The 21,950-nt window shown below is 37.7% G+C and overlaps 1 protein-coding gene across 1 annotated transcript in view; it reads left to right on the top strand.

Annotated features, from left to right (window-relative positions):
- Positions 1-21,950, top strand: part of MAK (male germ cell associated kinase) — a 49,884-nt gene that overhangs the window by 10,042 nt on the left and 17,892 nt on the right. The window contains exons 4-9 of the mRNA XM_032424812.1: positions 2,581-2,660; positions 5,816-5,948; positions 9,114-9,285; positions 10,206-10,373; positions 14,151-14,462; positions 19,244-19,416. Coding sequence (XP_032280703.1) covers positions 2,581-2,660; positions 5,816-5,948; positions 9,114-9,285; positions 10,206-10,373; positions 14,151-14,462; positions 19,244-19,416 — 1,038 coding nt within the window. The remainder of the gene's footprint in view (positions 1-2,580; positions 2,661-5,815; positions 5,949-9,113; positions 9,286-10,205; positions 10,374-14,150; positions 14,463-19,243; positions 19,417-21,950) is intronic.

The raw sequence follows: 21,950 nt of genomic DNA, 5'->3' as shown, positions 1-21,950 counted from the left end.
TTCTAAAGTACTTTAGAAATAGATTTCCCAGTGGAATGATGACTGCTCTCTCTGTATTTCTTTCATACACATACATGTACACACTCAAGGTAATCCTTAGGGATGTCTGAGTGAATTTTTCTTTAATCGTATTTTTCCTTCTTTCAAAAAGTACTTATTGAATGCCTGTTAGGTTCCACAGGCTGATATCATTATAACATTAATAGCAATTAAAATAAAAGTAAAGAAAATTTCTGCCCCTCAAATCAGTGTTTATTTTTCTAGAGTTCTTTCTAGCCCTTGGATCCAGCCCTGCCTGTTTTTTATATAGTTGCAATTTTAATGGTGATGATTTTTTTTATTGATTCACTTACAAGCATTTTGTTATGCTGATATATAATCTTCACAGTTACTATAGTTAGTATGTTCTGTTAAATGACTATAGCACGCTTCACTTATCTCTTTAAAATACTTAAAAGAAATAACTATCAGGACAATTTTTGGTAATGATAGTTTATAATATTGATGGGATTATTTTGTAGCCATTAAAAGTGATAATTATGAAGATTATGAAAAATGCCTATGAGTGGATAAAAAACAGAAATCAAAATTGTAATTATGTGACATTGATACCTAATATAAAAGTTATACATGTAAATGGATTAGGACTGAATTAGAATACTGAAAAATCTGAATAGCTTCTTATTTAGGTGATGGGCAATCTTAAATTTTTGGCTTCTAATAATTGTGCTCTTTAAAATGTATGAAGTGATAAACCTATGCCTGATGTATTAAGATATAGGTGTTAAAAATAAATTAAGTAAATATAAATATTTGAAATGTTATACTTTTATCTGATTTAAAAAATATATATATATGGGGCACCTGGCTGGCTCAGTAGGTAGAGTGTGTGACTCTTGATCTCGGGGCTGTGAGTTGGAGCCCTACATTGAATGTAGAGATTACTTAAAAATAAAATCTTAAGAAAAATATATATACATATATATATAAATCTGTTATTGGAAGTGATTAATGCAACAGCAAATGAACACTAAAAAGAATCGACTTTGGAATTTCATGATTCAATTCCGGATTTCTAAATTAAGTGGAAATAAAAATGATATTGCTTGAATATTATTCAATGTCAAAGGTTTAAATTTAACAATTAACAATTATACATGGTAAAGAGCTATCTGAGGTTAAGTGGTATTTTTACACTTTGTTTTTGGTAGCTTAACTTCCTGAACATTGTTTTGAGGATGAAGATTAATTTAAAAGTCTTTTTTATTCAAAACTTTTTTTCTATTTTAACTGAAGGCCAGTATACATAAACCTCTGCTACAATGCTATACCTATACCTTTAATTTATAGCATTCCGTTTATAAAGTTAAATTGTTGGCTAAATATAGGATAAAAATATTTTGTTTCTTTTAAAATTTATTTTATAGTTTATGAAAATGAGTTTTAAAAATATTTCAATAATATGTAATCAATACTATTTTCAAATTTGCTATAAGACCAGTGTTTGTCTGTTGTGTGTTCTTAGCCCATTTGGTGGGGTATCTTAAAACATTACATAAGCATATGATATAGTTAACAATATTCAAAAATAAGCCATTTTCTACATGTTGAGAACATTCTGAATAAACACCGTAATCTAATCAATCATGCTGTAATAAAGATGTTAGAAAATGTTGAAATTATGATGAGCTTTCAAAGTTTAAAATGATTACTTCCAAAACAGCATGTTTCAGGGTCAAAGAATTAATTCAGGGTCAAAAAATTAATGTGCTGGTCACATTAATTTGTGGCATGTTAGCAATTAATGTTTGTCTTAATTTAGTCCTTATTAGGATCTTACTTTAGACTTTATGTAAATTCCACATAAAGCCGCTCTGTCTAGTAGAGTAGCTACTAATCACATGTGACTCTTGAAGTCTTAAAAATGTGGCTAGTCTGGATTGAGATGTGCTTTAAATGTAAAATAAAAATACACACCAGACTTTGAAAACTTGGTGCAAAAAAGGAAATTCATTAATAATTTTTATATTGATCACATGTTGAAATAATATCTGGTATATATTAAATAAAATATATTGTTAAAAATTAACTTCACGTGCTTCATTTGCTTCTTTAATGTGGCTACTAGAAAAAATTTAAATACATAAGTGGTACTCATTTGTGGCTCTTACTATATTTCCATTGGACAGTACCAGCAGACAATATAGAACTGAAGCAGTTATGCCCCTAAAACTCTTAAAGCCTACATGATACAGATTTGCACACTTGGCTTATCTGATGGCTATCAGTTTTCCAATTTACTTTGCTCCTCTCGGGACAGCTTAAAATTTAGCTGTTTGAATATTTGTGCAATATGTTCATTATTGGATTTGAGTTTTTACCAAACATCAAAACAGACAAAAATTCTAATTGTCACATTTTAAATTTATAACCTTTAACAACTATAAAGCTATAAATCACACCTTCAACCATTATCATGAAGCCAACAGGGGCTCCAAGGGAGGAGGAATATCTGCTGTCTTGTTTTGATTGGTTGGTTAACAGAATTACATGACTGTTTATTTGTTCCTGTCTTCACAGAAACAAGCTGTTCCCTGAGTCAGTCATCAGAAATATTATGTATCAAATATTGCAGGGGCTGGCATTTATCCATAAACATGGTAGGTTTAAATTTCCTTTCCCTGCCTCTTTAGATTACTGTCAAGGTCATACACAGGAATTATATATAAGCAGTTAGATAATGTTATACTGAATAACTACAAATTTGGAGTATGGGGCTACACACCCTGACATTTTCATTTTAAAAACTTAGAATTTCTGGGGGCGCCTGGGTGGCTCAGTTGGTTAAGCGACTGCCTTCGGCTCAGGTCATGATCCTGGAGTCCCTGGATCGAGTCCCGCATCGGGCTTCCTGCTCAGCAGGGAGTCTGCTTCTCCCTCTGACCCTCCCGACCCTCCCCGCTCTCATGTGCTCTCTCTCTCAGTCTCTCTCTCTCAAATAAATAAATAAAATCTTAAAAAAAAAAAAAAAACTTAGAATTTCTGTAATTCTCTATAATGCAATTTCTGTAATCTATAACTGTCTTCCTCTATAGCGAATTTGTTAACACTTTGACCATCAGCCTTTACTCTCAGTTATCATAAACCCATCCTACAACCTCATTCCCCGATTTTACCATGGAAATGAAAACAAAACAAACAAAATGCCCTTCTTTTGAAAAAGATCGGAATGCTTTGATCACATGACCACTTATTAACATTTAAATAGTTTAAAGCACCAGTGCTATGGTATTTTATAGTTTTCTTAGTATGTACCTTTAGTTGTTTCTATTCTTTGAGTGGAATTAAATAAAGTGCTTATTCCTATTTTTATGAATTTCTTATTTATGTGATCCACACTTCTAGTTTTTTATGTATCTATCAAACCAAAATAACTTGTCCAAAAAGTTAACGTGATTATTATGAAAATTTTTGGCAAACATTTGTCTAGAATCCCTAGATGTTTAGATATTAAATTGGAAGAGTTTGTGCCAGACCACTGCTGCATTATGAACAGAGGCAGTTGGAAATCACCATTGTTAGCGTCTTTTCATATTTCATCCCATATTTTATATTTTCTCCTTTTCCCTTTAACTGTCATGGGAAATAATTTATTTTCTAAAAATGCTATTTATCGTTTATTCCATACAAGCATTGTCAGAACATTCCTGAATCCCACTTTTTTTGTCCTTTAAAAGTCTAAAGCCTAATTAAGGAGGGCACGAGATGTGATGAGCACTGGGTGTTACATGCAACTGATGAATTATTGAACTCTACGTCTGAAACTAATGATGTACTAGATGTTGGCTAACTGAATTTAAATTAAAAAAAAGAAAAAGAAGATGTTAAAAATAAAAAGTCTACAGCCTATGATAATATACTACAATCCATTGATAAAAGTCAGTCATTTATTAATTACATGGAAACAAAGGATATATGCTATTTTAATTGTTCATAATGGATTTCTGATCTTCAACCCATTTTTAAACACTGGCCAGCATGGTAACTCATGATATTTGCCTGAGTTCATTTATGCCAGTAGAAACAAGTGTGGTATGGAAAAATCAAAAGTATTATGACTTATTTGACTTTTGGAAACAGCTTTGTGATTTATTGATATTTTTTAGGCTAGTAATAAAACTGATTTCTATTCCTTGGATATAGATGAACTACCAGCAACTTCAGAGCATAAGTGGTTGAAGGAAGAAGTTAGTTAAAAGTTGCTATTAAAAGTAAATAATACGAATAATGTACAGTTGGTTATACAAGTGATGACAGTGATTTGGGACACCAGACTCCAAAAACAATAGACATTTTTACAAAGGCTACATTATTCTTGCTATAGTGGATAAGATCTCAGATGTAATACTTTGAGTAAATATTTTTAAAATAGTAGCTGTCAAAAAAAAAAGACTAATATTTTAGTTAAGATAGGACCAAGTTACCGATATATTTATATTAGTGAGAATGGGGAAAATCTCAACTGTACAAATATGCAATTGGTTTCATTTTGTACGATTTTATGGATTATGTCGCTTTACTCACCACGACATGTGCTCCTGTTCCTGTCTTCATGTTACAGAAGTGCAGTGTATTTCCCTTAAAAGTTCATGAAATGGATCTCAACAACTAGTTTGAGTAAGAAGTGCCAGATAAGGGACGCCTGGGTGTCTCAGTTGGTTAAGCAACTGCCTTCAGCTCAGGTCATGATCCTGGAGTCCCTGGATCGAGTCCCGCATGGCATTGGGCTCCCGGCTCAGCTGGGAGTCTGCTTCTCCCTCTGACCCTCCTGCCTCTCATGCTATCTGTCTCTCATTCTCTCAAATAAATAAATAAAATCTTAAAAAAAAAAATCAAAAGAAGTGCCAGATAAACTGAGTACAAAACTGTTGTAGATGTCACAAACGTAGAGCCCACACTGGTTAGAAGGAATCAAAAAGCTCAGGCTTAAAATTTGGCTTAAAAAGTTTAGGCTACAGCTACATGAAAGTCCCCTCACGATGATCACCTACAACAGATGACCAGGCCCCTTCTGGATTCTCCCACCTTGCAAGATCATTAGAAAACAGGCCATCTGTTTACCAGCCAGTGAGCTTTAGATCCCCCTTAGAAATGTACGAAGAGGGCTTTCATGTTCTTCTTGCTGGGTTTTCTGCCTCATTTTCATTGACCTGCCTCTTAGCTTCAGTAAACACTTATTTTACATACTGAATTGGTAAGTAACCATGATAATTATTGGGTTTTTCAATAAAGCAGCTACCAGGGGAGAACTGAGCTGTTAAATAAAATAATTGTAAATGAAAGAATTGGCTAAAATGTGTGCAATTCCATTTTTGTTTAATGGACTTTTCAAATAAGTGACATAAGCCTGATTATGCAGCTTTCTTCAAGCTTTCACTAGGCTCCTTCGCTCCCGGCCTCTACCTCCTCATTTACTACACAATAGTGACCATAATATCTCCTTAAAGTTGTGCAAATTACTGGAGATAATCCTAATGCAGCAGTATCTAGCCCAAGTGCTTGAACTTCCTGGATTCACAAATAGAAATGTGTTAAGTGGGTATTTTTAATGACCTCATATACTGTGTGAACTTTCTTATCAAATTATTTTGAAAGCAGGGTCCCTACCTCCATCACTTTTTACACAAGAAATACAGATTTTTTTCCCCCTAAGTTCACATCCCTAATTACAACAGAGAGGATCGGTTATAGTTTGTTGAGAAGTCAAATGTGTTTAAACATAATGCTCAATTACTGTTTTTCCTCTGTTACCAAGGTTTTTTTCATAGGGATATGAAACCAGAAAACTTGCTTTGTATGGGTCCAGAACTTGTAAAAATTGCTGATTTTGGACTTGCCAGAGAATTAAGATCACAGCCACCATATACTGATTATGTATCTACCAGATGGTGAGTAGTTTTATGCAACTCTGTAGAGGTAGAAGTAGGTCTGTGTTGAAGTTTTACTACAGTGGATCGTTACATAGCTTTCTGGAGGTTCCATTTGAGTATTTAAAACAAAATATAGAACTGAATTTTGCATTCTGTGGAGAGAGAAGGATTGGGTCATGACTATTCTGAAGGAAAAGGGATTTCATTCATTCATTCATTCAACAAACACTTGTGGAAACCTACTATGTGCTAGATACTATTTCAGGCATGGGGAACACAGAAGTGAACGAAACAGAAAAACAATCTGTCTCCTGCCACTTACACGACATCCAAAATACAAATAAGCAAGATGTTTAAACTTTGTTTTTACTAACAGAAAGACATACATGTGTTCATCAAAAGATATGTAATAGTCCCAAACTGCAAACTACCCAAATGTCCATCACATGCAGCATAATATATTCACCCAGTGGGATGCTTTACAGCAATGAGAACAAAAGTCTACAACTACACGCAACAATATGATTGAGTCTCACAGATACAATGAGGAGAGCAAAAGGCCAAACAGAAAAAAAGTGCATATGGTATGATTCCATTTCTACAAAGTGCAAAAATAGAGAAAACTAATCTCTGCTGTTAGAAGTCAGGGTAGCCGTTACTTGAGTAGTGACTGCAAGAGTGCAGGAGAGGGGCCTCCTGGGATGCTGATAACACCCAGTTTCTTGATCTTGGCACTGGGTCAATGGGTGTATTCTATTTGTGACAATTCATCAAGCTGTCCTCTTACAATATGTGCATTTTTCTGCATGTGTATTACATTCCAACAAAAACAAGAATATTTGTATATCAGGTGGTGATACATTATTATGGAGAAGAATAAAATATGGAAAGTGACAGGGAGTGGGGGGGGGGCTGGAGGAGGGAAAGGGCATGCTGCTATTTTAAATAGAGGGTCTCGCTGAGAAGGAGATGCCAAGGCAAGAAGGAGCTTTCAGGCAGAGAAAATGCTGAGTGTAGAGGCCTTGAGACAGGAAAGCCATGTGTGAATTCTGCAGAGAGCAGAATAAATCAGGAGGGCTGTAGTAGGAAATGGGGCTGGAGAGTTAATGGAGGGCAAGATCTCAGGTCCTTATAGGTCATCATAAGGACTGTGGTGAACTGGGGAGCCCCTAGAGGATGTTGAGAAGAGGTGCAATGTGATCTGCCAGATCTTAAAAGTATCACTCTCACTGCAATGTTAAAAATAGATTTTAGAAAAGCAAGGGAAGAAGCAGGGAGACCAGGTAGGAGACTGTTACACAATACAGTGACTTGGATCTGGTGGCTGTGGAGGTGGTATTTTTAAAAGTAGAGCAACCATGATTTCCTGATGAATCAGATGTGGGGTATAAGATAAAGGAGTCAAAGATTCTAAGGGGGGTTTCGTTTTGTTTTGTTTTGTTTCTTGAGGAACTGGAAGGATGGTGTCAGCACTAACTGAGATGGGGAATACTGGGGAGCTTTTGCGGGGGAAGAAGCACAGTTCCATTTTTGGTTGAGTATTTTCAACTGGGTAAATTTAGATGCTATACTGAAATGGAATGCAATTAAGAAGACTTGTTTTCAACATCTAAACTTGGCAAGACATTCGAAACTATTAATTTTATCTCATAAAAGTATCAAAACATAGTAACAAGTATTGGCAAGGATGCAGAGAAACTGGATCCATCATACATCTCTGGGGTGAATGTAAAATGGCACAGAAGAGTCAACAGTTCCTCTGGTTAAACATATAGTTACCATGGGATCTGGAATTCCATACCTTGGTATATGTGCCCCAGAGAAAGGAAAACACACATCCACATAAAAACTTATACATGAATGTTCAGAACAGCATTACTTACAATAGCCAAAAACTGGAAACAAGCCAAATGCCCATCCACTGATGAATAGATAACTAAAGTGTGCTATAGCCATATAATGGAATATTATTTGGCAGTAAAAAGAATGAAGTACTGATAGGTGCTACAACTTGGATGAACCTAGAAAACACGTTAAGTGAAAGAAGCCAGTCCACAAGGACTGGATAGAATATGGTTCCACTGGTATGAAGTACACACAATAGACAAATCTCTAGAGACAGAAAGTAGACTAGCGCTGGGGATACAGGGATATTGGAGAGGTGTGAGGTTTCTTTTGGGGGCAATGAAAATGTTCAAAATTGATTGTGATAATGGATTACACACTCCACGAATATATTTAAAGCCCTTGAGTCATACACTTTTAAACGGATGAGTTGTATGTTATTCTAATTATATCTCAATAAACCTGTCAAAGAAAGGTACTCAGAATAGAAGCAAAAAGACAATACTGTGAAATATTTGGGCTGATAAATCTACACATTTCAATGTGAAAAAAAAAAGTTAGAATTGAGAATATTTTCCACCAGGTACCTTTGCTCTCATAAATAGGGTATTTTTGGGGCACCTGGGTGGCTCAGTCATTAAGCGTCTGCCTTTGGCTCAGGTCATGATCCTAGGGTCCTGGGATCGAGCCCTGCATCGGGCTCCCTGCTCCGCGGGAAGCCTGCTTCTCTCCCACTCCCCCTGCTTGTGTTCCCTCTCACTCTCTGTCAAATAAATAAATAAAATCTTTAAAATAAATAAATAAATAAATAAATAGGGTCTTTTTCTCCATTAAAGATATTGTCAGTTGGGGGAACTGAGTCCACTGAAGGAATCAGCACTTTCAATCTGATAAGTAAAAAGAAGAAGAAAACCCCACTACTTAGGGATAGTGTTTGTTAATCTTTTGTTTTCTATCCTTCATATACATATATCATGGATATAATGCTTTGTAAAATTATACAACCGTTCTCATTCAGAATATCTCTGCTTCCGCTCAGAGCTCCCCCCGCAACCCTGTCTTATAGTACTTATTTCCATATTTATTCATTTGAGTTCCTAACTTAGGCCACTTGGACATTTCATTTATATTTGTCTCCAACTCCACCGTTTGTGGTCAGGGAAAATGTGTTACATCCGATTGAGCCCCCAACACGCTGTGCAAATGTGGGACACGTAGAAGGCACTTAATACTGGTTCCTTGATTGAAATGTATGACCAAACCCCACCGCCTCTCTATCTTTCCAACTCCAACCAAAATGGCCTGTTTTGTTTTTTGTTTTGTTTTCTATTTTCATAGGTATCGTGCCCCTGAAGTTTTATTAAGATCTTCGGTTTATAGCTCTCCCATTGATGTGTGGGCTGTTGGAAGCATAATGGCTGAACTATATACATTAAGACCACTTTTCCCAGGGACAAGTGAGGTCGATGAAATCTTTAAGATTTGCCAAGTTTTAGGGACTCCCAAAAAAGTGAGTATTCTTGTCCTTAAGTTGTTATAACTTTTGATTATTTATAACTTTTACCTAGCTATCTGATATTTTTGTTTTCAAATAGGCTTACGCTTTAATGGTTATTTTTCTTATCTTTTTTTTTTTTTAATTGGGTGGGATGAGAAGCCAGAATCCCTACAAGACTGAAGAAAAAAGGGTTCTTGCCTTTAAGAACTTAAGGGAACATTCTCTATATTTAGAATTTTGTATATTTAACTTTGGGTTGATGACCAGCTGATGACCTCGTAGCCATCCTTGCTTAGACTCTTTCCCATTTGCTCTGGTAATGTTCATTGGCATCAACTCTTGAATCCCAGGTGTCCTGGGCCATTTCCTCTTAACCTTTCCTGTTTCCTTTTACATACCTCTGCCATGGATATTTGATCCCTTGAACTGAATACTTCTCATTAACTACTGCATTCAGCCAGACCTTACTTTCTGATACGTACTTAATAAGTACATATAATTACATCCTAATTATGTTAGTATGTGCCTTGTAGTTAAAATTAGACAAGTAAACATAGTTATTAAAGCTTCATGTAATTTGTTATTTCCTAGCTATATACAGTTTTTAACAGTGGATGCAATGTCTAACATAATGAGGGTCTTTGTAATGATCAGCTGCTTTGTATACACCATTTGTGCTTATTTATTCAAAGTCAGCTGGGTGTCATCATCAAAATCCAAAAAATGGACAAGAGTTTAATATTCTTTCTACACTATTTATAGCACTGAGTTGTATATGTGGTCTGGTATTTCATTCTGCTTATATGAATCAACACTAAAATTTTCACCACCAGTGATTTTTATATTATACCCGTGTTTTTAAATTGATTACTAAATTGATTACATTTTCTTTTTGTTCTTCCGTCCCACCCACTTATATATTCCTTAAACAGAGTGACTGGCCAGAAGGGTACCAGCTTGCATCCTCTATGAACTTCCGTTTTCCCCAGTGTGTTCCTACAAACTTAAAAACTCTTATTCCCAATGCCAGTAATGAAGCTATTCAGCTTATGACTGAAATGTTGAATTGGGATCCAAAGAAGCGACCAACAGCAAGTCAGGTAAGATGAATCTCCCTGGTAGAGTGGTTTTTTCTTTTTCTTTTTTTTTTTTTTTTTTTTTTGCTTTTGAGATTTTACAATACCCCAAGAATATTTTCATTTACAAAGCAAGTCTGTTCTCAACCAGGGTTTTACCAACCTGTAAGTAAGCTCAAAGCGTGAGGCATCCAATATGTAATGAATTCATTTCTAGGCCTATAACATCCCTGGGAGGATTGAGAAAACAGCCACTCCAATGATTTTCTGTGTCTTGTGGTTCAAATGAGGTTGAGGCTGCAAGGAATTAATTCCTTTAATGATAAAAATTCAGGCATGTGACAGCTAATTAGGACGAAACTTGTCACTGGTAGTAAAAGGGCAGCTCTTCAGTTGTGCAACATAGGAGACTTTCTATGCCTTCCTATGGTTTAGAGGTGGGTTCTTGTTCACTCCACGCAAGGGCATCACGCCTCCACAGGACTGGAGTATTGTTCACTCTCCAGCTCCCACAAGAGGCCAGCAGGTGGCACCCTTGCTCAGCTGCTTTGTGACCAGCCCTTAGACATCTACAGATACTCAGGTCATGATCCCAGGGTCCTGGGATTGAGCCCCGCATCGGGCTCCCTACTTGGCGGGAAGCCTGCTTCTCCCTTGTGTTCCCTCTCTCGCTGTGTCTCTCTCTGTCAAATAAATAAATAAAATCTTAAAAAAAAAAAGAGTAGACAGAGAACCCGACTTGCAGAAGCTGTAAGTCAGCCGTAGGTAAACATGGCATCACAAATTGGGGGGAGGGGACTGTCACGGGCACAATTAGTTAATTCTCAGGAAAAAAGTAAATTTAGGTTATTTCTTACCATACTTTTCAAGTAAATCACAGAAGGTTTAAAAAGTAAGAAGGACGAACTAAACTATTGAGAACTAAAGAAAAGTATAGGTGAGTAATCTCAAGCTAAGAAATAGATGAGTATAAAAGTAACAGAAGAAACCACAAAGGGAAAACTCAGATTTTTTTTTTCATCATAAGTGCACTCCTCAGGCCCCATCGCCTATTTCCCCCATACTCCCACCTATCTCACCTCTGGTAACCATCAGTTTGTTCTCTGTAGGGAAAACTCAGATTTGATCACACAAAAATTAAATTTTTTTCTCTTATAAAAATCTTTTTATTTTTAAAGATTTTATTTATTATTTATTTAACAGAGAGACACAGCAAGAGAGGAAACACAAGCAGAGGGAGTGGGAGAGGGAGAAGCAGGCTTCCTGTGAGCAGGGAGCCTGATGTGGGGCTCGATCCCAGGACCCTGGGATCATGACCTGAGCCGAAGGCAGACGCTTAACGATTGAGCCACCCAGGCACCCCTTCTCTTATAAAAATCTTAAGGTTGGAAGACAAACAGCAAGAGTTCTTTTTAACAAATGAGACAGTATATTTTCTAATGTTTCTAAATATTTGTTAACTTTTGTAATAAAAATATAATAAAAGTCTTTAACTCTTACATAAAGAAGAAAAGTGGGCATGAGACATTTAAAAAAATCAGAAAAAGAAATTAAAATTACCAAAAAATATTTTTTTAATGTGCAGCCATTTTTCATTATGGTAAATGCAAAAACAACAATAACAACAACAAGAAACCAACAAAAAACAGCTGAAAGGCTATTTCTCTAAGTAATGGAAAATAGTTTTGCAATGTAGTATATCAAGAACATTGAAAACATTCATAAAGTTGGATAAAGATTTATGCCCACAGATGTTCAAAGCTAATTAAAAACTGCCCATTGGAGGTATAAACCTAATGTTCTAGGGAACATTTAAAGTATATATATCCTTAATATAGACTACTTTGCCCCCATTAAAAATGGAATTTTTAAAATAAAGTAACCATTTTGGAGAATTCTCAAGCCCAAATGCTAAGTTTAAAAGTAGGCTAGAATATTATACACACAATATGATTTTATTTAAATATGTATATATATTAATTTACATGACTAGAAAGAAGTACAAAAAAGCAAAACATCAAAATGTGAGCAATAGTTTTCTCCTGGTGTTGGCATTGGGGATTATTTTAATTTCTTCTTGAGAACTTTCCATACATCCTTATTCTATGCAATGATCAAATATTCCCCAAATAAACACGAAAAAACAAATTCTTTCTTAAAGACTCACCTCTTCTTGAAGGATGGTAACTGATATCTTGAAGAGGAAGAATTGTTATAGATGAAGCCTTGAAATTGCAAATCACATTTATAAAGGTTCTAGCTCCAAAATATAGTACGTTTTTAATTTAGGAGTATTGGCATACTAATTAATAGGACTTAATTAAGAAGTTGAGGGCTTTCTGTGCATCAGGTACTGATGTATTTAAATTGCCTGTATTTGTAGAGCTCCACTTAGCAATATCAGTGTAATTAACACATACGTCAGTTGTGGTAGGGGACATCTCACAATAAAGATTCTTCCTACCTCTGCGGAAATATACCTCCCTGCCCTTACCCTCTTTCTTGTCCACTATTTCATCGTCCTGCTTTTTAGTGGAAGCTGGGGACCGAGTTAGGGAGAGGTGAATTTATAGGATACGGGATCCATGTACAGAGCTACTTCTGTCCCTCCAAAAACTGCCCTTGCATACCTGAGAAGTTAACTGTGGGTCAGAGCTGTGTTCACACATCGGTGGGTACCGGCTTAGGGCAGGATGTGCAGGGTAATAGGGCTTGGCTACCTTAAGGTGCCCTCCCAACCTCCCCCCCTCCATACACACAAACCGCAGAACGGGGAACTTTCCTCCTTAATCCAGGCATATGATTACTGGTAAAGGGATCAGCATCCACAGCTGAGCTGCACAGAAGGCTTCAGACATTCTCTAGACCAATTTTCATCAACCTCGACACTTGTGACATTTGGATCGGATCATTCTTTGTTGTGAGGACCATCCTGTTATCGTAGGATGTTTAGCAGCATCCCTGGCAACATGCCTAGATGCCAGTCACACCTCCCACCCCCAGGTTGTGACAATAAAAATGATGTCTCCAGAGGGGACAGATCGCTCCCAGTGCAGAACCACTACTGTAGACTGTGTCACCCATCAGTCATCAGGCCTCCGCTCCAGCCCCCCACCTCCACGCAGCAGCAGCTACTGGTTGACTGATACAGTTAACCAGTGATCATGATAAAAAGGATCAGTGATCATTTTTTATTATTTTTATATTTTCTTCCCATAAATATCTTCTCTTTGCTGGTATATTGCTATAATAAGCTCTAACACATATATATTTGTAATCTCCTTTCTTAGAATTATTTTTATTGCTAGTAGGTATGTAGCTATCCTTAGGCTAAGAGTAGCCCTGAATTTTATATAATGTTCAAGTTAATCATTTAAAATGAACTCCATAAAAGGTTTTCTTAACTCATTTCCTAATGGATGGACTCTAAACCATGATCAGTACCTAGCATTTTAGTTTGAATTAATCACATCAAATTTAGCCCATGTTTATAAGCTAGGTTTTGTTTTCATACAGAATCTTTAAATACAACAGTTGCTTTGCCTGGACGTTACACATGAGTTTTACATTCTTCCTACTATGTTGTACCTATTTTTTAAAAGAAATTTATGTCCTAAATCATTATTTCCTGGTTACCTTTTTGAAGGTACCACATAAGGGGAAAACTGGACGCTTTCTAAGTCTTTGAAGCTGATCTAGGCTAGTGCTGTACGCCGAGCCCACTGCTAGTCAGTCTTTTATGTGCAATAAATTTAGGCGCAACCATTTTAATAAGCATTTCTTATTTCCATGCTTTTGTAGGCATTGAAACACCCGTATTTTCAAGTTGGTCAAGTATTAGGCCCTTCCTCACATCATCTGGAATCGAAACAATCTTTAAATAAGCAGGTGCAACCACTAGAATCAAAGCCATCTTTAGGGGATCTAGAATCTAAGCCTCTGCCGGACATAAACGATCAGACGGTCAGACAGCCCCAGCCGAAAAACCGCCACCAGCCACTGCAGTCCATCCAGCCTCCACAGAACACGAGTGTCCATCCAGTGCCAAAGCAGCCGGGTCAACAGAAAGAGCCACAAACACTGTTTCCAAGTATCGTCAGAAACATGCCAACCGTAAGTAGCCCGTAACGGCACTTTAGATGCAATAGTTTGGCTCAGTTAGGATTTTATTTTCTAGGCATTCCTAAAAATGCGGGGGAAGATATAAAAGACTATTTATGTTACAGTCCCTGCTTCCTTTGGCAGGAGCTTAGCAAGAGATAACCTAAAATTTTCATATGGGTTATAAAAAGAAAAACAGCCAAAATGAATGCAATAAAGTTTGGATGCTACATACTTTCTTTAACAGTTACTTAAATGCAGAAGAACTCAAAGAATTTAATAGAATCTGGGACTCAAGAGAGCTGATCCTAAATCTTAAGGATTTTAACATTAATTTAATACTGTTTTTAAATACTAATGAACATGAACAGAATGGGTTTTTTAAGTATCAGGCATAGTCTAAGACTTTCTCTTCCTACTTTTGTTCAGTTCGGGGAGCTTGTCAGGGGCCGTATTAGCTGTCTCCTCAAGATGTATACTCACAAATGCATTTGCATGGTGGGCATTTTAAGGACTGAGAGATCTCAACAAATACTGTCTAATTCCTTATCCATTCCTGCCATCCTTATATAAGCAAGCCCTGCTCCCAATAGCACTAATCCTATCCTACCATACTATTAATTACCTGGTTCTTATGTGTATTGTTTATTATCTGGCTCTTCCTATAGAATGTAGGCTCCGTGAGGTCAGGGATGTTTGTCTGTTTATCAGTACAGGCCCTGAACCCAGAATGGTGCCTGGCACATGGCTGAATTCTCAGTTTATCTGTTGAACAAATGAATTAATAGTTCATACTACAACTAGGAGTCTATATCATCTAGGGGCATTTCTTTATTTTTTTTATAAGATTTATTTATTTTAGAGAGAGAGAGAGAGCACATGAGCAGGAAGGGCAGAGGGAGCGAGAATCTCAGATTCCACGCTGAGTGTAGAGCCCAACACAGGCCCAATCCCACAACCGTGAGATCACTACCTGAACCCATACCAAGAGTTGGACGCTTAACCAACTGCACCACCCAGGCGTCCCCTCTTTGGGACATTTCTGACTGTTCAGAAGTTCTTTCTTATACTGAGCTAAAAATCTGGTTTTCTGTAGCTTTTTTTTTTTTTTTTAAAGATTTTATTTATTTATTTGAGAGAGAGAACACGCAAGCATGAGGGAGAGGAAGAGGGAGAAGCAGACACCCCACTGAGCAGGGAGACCAATGCGGGGCTCGATCCCAGAACCCTGAGATCATGACCTGAGCCACACAAGCACTCCTTCTGTAGCTTTTAATAAGTTAATTACTCTTCAAGAAAGGAAGCCATTCAGATATTTGAAAATAGCCCTTATATTACCTGTCCTCTTCTCTAGGAGAAACATCCCCAGATCCCTCACACTTCACACATGACATCATTCACCAATGACTGAGTAATCCTTGATTCCTGTGTAGGAAGGAGACTTTGAGTCCCCTGCTTCCCATTTAGCATGAGGCTGCCAGAACTAGAGGCAAACCACGGGCAGGGAGTATAAACCATGGTAAATCACCTCCAACATTCCAGAACCATATGTGTTCTCATGTCACCAAAGATTATATTTTTGTTTTTTTGTTTTTTTCTTGGAAGGCACATCAAATGTTGACTCATACTGAGAGGAAAAGAAAAGAAATGAATATTTATTGAGTATCTACTAAGTGCCATGTACTATGCTAAGGCCTTGTATGCATTCACTAAGTTAAAGTACCCAGTATCCTAGCACTAAATTTTTAGATAGCTAATAGGTTCCAGAGATGGGATTAAATATTGTCAACTAAAATTCCTAAGTCTATTTTTTACAAGTGCTTTTGCTAAATCACATATTCTTTACTTCTTTCTTGTGCATTTGATCTCTAGGATTCAAAAAATCGCAAGACCTTACTTTTACCTCTCCAGTTTCTAAATTATTTTTGTCTTGTCAGTTTAACCATTCTGCCTAGCATGTCACTAACTATGCATTGGTTTAGTTGTTCAGTTGCTTTTTTTCTCCTCTACCTTCATGATGAACAGAATGGCAATGAGCCCTTGGGCAGGGCACTAGGATCTTCTTGTAGGATGACTCTGATCCACTGAGAGTACTCTTGGTCAGACTATTGAACAATGTATTTCATCTGCTTGGGCTGCTATAACAAAATACCAGGGGCTGGGTGGCTTTAAGCCAGAAATTTATTTTCTAGATGCTGGGGAGTCCAAGATCAGAGTGTTAGCCAATTTGATTCCTAGTGAGGGCCTTCTTCCCGGTTTGTAGAAAGTGCCTTCTCGCTTTGTCCTCTCATGGCAGAGAGAGAAAGCAAGCTCTCCAGAGTCTCTTTCATGAGGGCACTAAGCCCATCATGAGGGTCTCATCCTCATGACCTTGTCTAATCTCTAGTTACCTCCCAAAGGCCCCTTGTCCAAATACCATCACATTAGACACAGGGTATAAATTTGGGGGGAGGGGCGTACAAATTTCAACATATACATTTTGGGGGGAAATAAACATTGAGTCCGTAACAGTACTGACCCACATTTGTTGTCCTTTCATCACTTCACTTCACTGACAGCCCCAAAGACTCTGCCCCCTACTTTGTTGAAGGCCACAGAGACCACGTGTATTCATTGTTTTTTATAAAAAATGGTGGCCTATACTATCTACCCACATTTTTTCCCTCGGTGCTCAAACTTTCCCTTTAATAACTGATTCTAGAATCTTTGCCCTCATCCTATACCAAACGTATTAAAGTGGAGTTTGCGAAAATCCACCTTCTACTTTATACACATTATTTATATTTGCCCTTTTCCCATCTTCTCAGACATAGACTACTTGATATTACTGACATTGCTCAGCAGCATAGAGCATTAGCACCCTAAAAAAACAATTCAGCTGAAACTCAGCTACATATAACCCTTGATTAGCTCTACTTATCTGGGATCTTAGATCGTTTTATTCTCCTTACTCTAGAGTTAGTTCTCCCTGGCAAAGAAAACAGCGGTCTAACAGAGGTTGGCAAACACCATTTCTGCCATCAGCTGCCACTAAGACCCACGGGCTCCAAGCAATAGCATATCCATTCTTTAAACATCTTCTTGCCCCAAACACAGCTGCGTTTGCTTCCAAATTCCCTGGTTTTCAATTGCCTTTGGATTTTTCAGTTTACGTACCCCAGACCGCCCCAGATCGATTTGAATAAAACCCCGGTCTGGTCCAGGCCAGGTCTTCTTCCTCATTCCTTATTTTTATCAACAGAGCCACCATCCTGACACAAGCAGGCTGAAACCTTCAAAGTCATCCCTGCCCTTCCTTGTCTGCATCCATTAGGATTACATTCTGTGACTTATGATGGAGACCTGACCACGGAGGTCAAACAATAACGGGTTGTTTTCTGACACAACAAGAAGTCAGGTGGTGGGCCAAACCAGGGCTGGTGCAGATTGTAGAAGGAACCAGACTGCTTCTGTCCTCCTGTCCTGCCATGCTTAGTGGGTGACTTTCATTCCTGTGGCCACCAGATGGCTGCCACTCCTCTGGGGTGGCTTCTGCATTCTAGAAGAGGAGTGAAAGCCACTGGCATGCCAAGGGAGTCCAAAAATAGCTCTCCTGGAAGTCCCTCCAGTAAACTTACACCGACAACTCATTGGCTAGATCGTGTCACACGGCTACATACAGCCGCGAAGGAGGCCGAGATTTCAGGTATTTTAAGTAGGCATATTGCTGCACAGCACCAAGTCTATTAGTAAGGAAGACAGGAAGAATGACTACTGAGTGGACACCTCACAGGGTGTGCCACACTGGCCTCTGACCTCTGTTCAGGGAGATGCGAAGTCCAGGCCTTTTATTCCTTGTTAAGAGCAAATGTATTCTTTCATGAGCATTCCAGTATAACTGCAAAGGCCTCCTATCTGAAGAGCCTGGCCTTCTAGAATGCTACCTTTATCTTCCCACTTTTTAGCTCAAAGACATCCGATGTTCTTCACTGGCCATGGGAGAGCTGCAACTCGTTAGACAGACACACTAAAGGCCTTCAAACGCTGGCACCAGTCTGTCTTCGCAACCCTATCCTCCACTACTTCTAGTAGCAACCATCTGCTTTGATAAGCTAGGTCCACACTTTCTTGCTGGAACAAACTTTGGCACTTTTCTTTTTTTTTTTTTTTTAAGTAGGCTCCATGCCCAGGATGGAGCCCAACATGGGGCTCGAACTCACAACCCTGAGATCAAGACCTGAGCTGAGCTGAGAGTCAGACGTTAACTGACTGAGCCACCCAGGCTCTTTTCTACTAAAAGTCGTACTCTGTATATTTCCTCTTCCAAACTCTGGAACAACAACAATAATAGTAATAACTGTACCACCTAACCTTAGTAACTCCTGTTATGTGTTAGGCCTTATCCTAAGGACTTTCAAGGTATTTTACTATTAAATTCAGAAACACTAATTAGAGAAATACTGCTTATCTCCATTTGAGGAGGAGGAAACCAAGGCTCTGAGAAGTTAATTCAATTGCCCAAAGAGACACAGTCACACATGACAGTTTTCCAAATTATACATCAGTGAGGTGTCCATTCTGATTCTCACCCCAACCCAAATCCAGAGATCTCTCCTCCCTCTGAACTCCTATCATATTTTAACATGGGCTACCTGTTTTTGTTAGTACTTTTCAATGTGTATATATGTATCTTCTCAACTATATGGAAGGCTCCTTGAGAATGGGCACTCTTAGTACCAAGTAGAATAGCTTGTGCATAAAAGGCAGTCAGCAAACGATTACACATGATGACGACAACCGATCTCCCACCACAGAAGCCAAATGGCGCACTGGGTCATAAGAGTTCAAGGAGGCGCTGGGGTCAGACTCTGTTCAAGTCTGGAGATAGCTGGGAAGAGCTGGAGGACTGTGACCTTGGAGCCTCCCATTCCAAGAAGCCAAGCATGAGCGTATTCAAAGAAAAGAGGAAAAAAGATTCTCCATTTCGGTAAGATTTCACATTCCAGGAAAATATATTTTTATCATGCATCAACTTTGTATTACTCATTATATATAAATGAATGAAGGTGTTAAAAGACCGTAAGTAGCTTACTATTGTTTTCTTCCACACACCCCAGATCTCTACGCATACCTCTGGGAAGGTAAGATTCTTGACTTCTTGCAGTAATGATTCTCAGTATTAACGGCTGAGTGTTGTGTGTGTGTGTTGGGCGGGGGGGGGGGGGTTCTTGTGAAGTTTTCAGTGTGCCCTACTGAATTATGATCACCATCATTCCCATTTGAAATCCGCATGCCTATTTGAAGAAAAGCAAAGCACAATCTACAAAGGTAATGGTTTCCTCTGATGGTGTTCAGATGCACTAATTTGTTTGCTATTCTAAACTTTTTGATCATTTCCTAAACTTTTTCTGGAAGTTTCGTTATCTCCAGCAGTCCCTTTTCTTTCATAAGTTAAGTCATCATTAGTGCACTATTCAACTTTGAAGTGAGGGTGGGTTAAATCTTATGAAAAAAAGCTTGGAAAAATATTGTCTTCCTTTTTCTCTTTGGAACAGAAGAGGGAGAAAAATATTGGCAGGAGGCAGGGCATTTTATCTAATAGCTGTCTGGCATTTACTTTGGGACACACATGTCTCTGAAGGTACATGGAAGATTCTGTTAGGAGGACTTATGCTTGGATAATTCTTAGTCAATAGGTTTCCAGGTCCTCAAGTTCCATAGGTACTCTTCCCTAAAGTACACGAACTTGAGAACAAACATGCTTAACCCCCCTCCCACTTTATGCCAGAAGGTCACACTCTCAGCGTTTTCAAATCTGGAGTGGCATAAAGGCCTAACAACCTTTGAGATGCCAAACAAAGGGAGAAGTCAGAAGACTGCCACCTTCAGCTCAGAAGGCTTTGCTGTCCTATACGTATTTCTCTTACGGGAAAAAGAAAAAAAAACCCACATTAGAAATAGGGTATTTTAGCCTGTGTTGGAAAGCACAGGGATTCAGAACCACTAAAGCACCAGAGCCTAATGATGCTTATTCTTTTAAATGTACTAGAATGTTCTGTGAAACTGTTTTTTTTCAAAACCTATGGATATATGTTGTACATAATTTTTTGAAGATTCAGTGTTTGTGGAATAAAGTGGTTAAAACTTTATCAAGTCATACCATGAAATACTCCAATTATAGTTAATCCTCATATTTCATCTTAAAATTATTTACTGTTTTCTATCTACTATTAAGAAACAAGAAATAAAATGATTTAATTTATGATAAAAAATTATAGATGTTAACTTAAAGATAATATAGAGAGCTATGTAGTTGCTTTTTTAAAACAAATAATTCTTTGTATCTGCATTAGTGTACTATGTAGATGACTTGAAAACTTTTTTTTTTAAACCCATTTCATCCTAATTCCAGCTGAATTTTATCATGTGTTTTTAGGTGGAAGAGATTTATTTATTTTTATTTTTTTTTAAAAGGAACCAGGGCTCCTTTTTTTTTTTTTAAAGATTTTATTTATTTGAGAGAGAGAGGATGAGAGACAGAGAGCACGAGAGGGAAGAGGGTCAGAGGGAGAAGCAGAGCCCCTGCTGAGCAGGGAGCCCGATGCGGGACTCGATCCCAGGACTCCAGGATCATGACCCGAGCCGAAGGCAGTCACTTAACCAACTGAGCCACCCAGGCGCCCGGTGGAAGAGATTTAAATCAAAATCTATAGTTAAAATCAAGTTTGTAGTCCATATACTTAAATTCTGGCAAGTGAACAACTGGTAAATGTCTTTAATATCATTTATTCCTTTTCTCCTGAAATTCTTTAGAAAAACTGTATGACAATGAATTCTTAATGTTTATTTCTTCCATTTTTATTTTTTAGTATCTTCAAATGGCTTTATACAATTTAGACATATAATTATTATTATTATTAATATACTTCCATATATTAAGCACCTACCTAAATTTTAATTTATAATCTTCATACTTCAGTAAAAATAGCGTAGCACAGAATACTGAGAGTCAGATAGGTTGGATAAACAGGTTGCCTAAAGTCAGGTGAGGCCTAATTCAAAACTGTCTAGATCTCTGCCTCTCTTCTGTCCCGCACTATTTCTTAAGCAATAGGAGCCCAAATACTTGGTGGACTGAATGCACTCTGCTATGCTTTGCTCAGTTTCGCAGGCAGCCTAGGCTGCCTCGTAAAGAATACAACAGACCAAATACTAAAATGTAAAACTTTCACTTATTAGATTGTCTTTTTTTTTAGCGAACAAAACAAAAGCAAGATATTTATACTTATACTTGTATGCATGCCCGGTAGACAGTTACCAAATACCTAGACGGTATTAAGCAAAGGTATGAACAGGATGTAGTCTGTCTTCATCCCATCAAATGTACAGCAGTGGAAATAAGACCTTCAAGTCAGTATAACACAAGATCAGAGAGTGTATTAGGTTCTGCTAATAAAGGAGCTCTAAGGAGCTCAAGAGTTCTGCTTATGGGCAGATCACTTTGAGGAGGAGAGCAAAGTC

This window comes from Phoca vitulina, unplaced genomic scaffold (genome assembly GCF_004348235.1).
Source record: "Phoca vitulina isolate PV1807 unplaced genomic scaffold, GSC_HSeal_1.0 scaffold31, whole genome shotgun sequence".
In the NCBI taxonomy this organism is placed as follows: Eukaryota; Metazoa; Chordata; class Mammalia; order Carnivora; family Phocidae; genus Phoca; species Phoca vitulina.
Note: the sequence above shows the minus strand (reverse complement) of the source record. Positions and strands in the feature narration are given on the sequence as shown.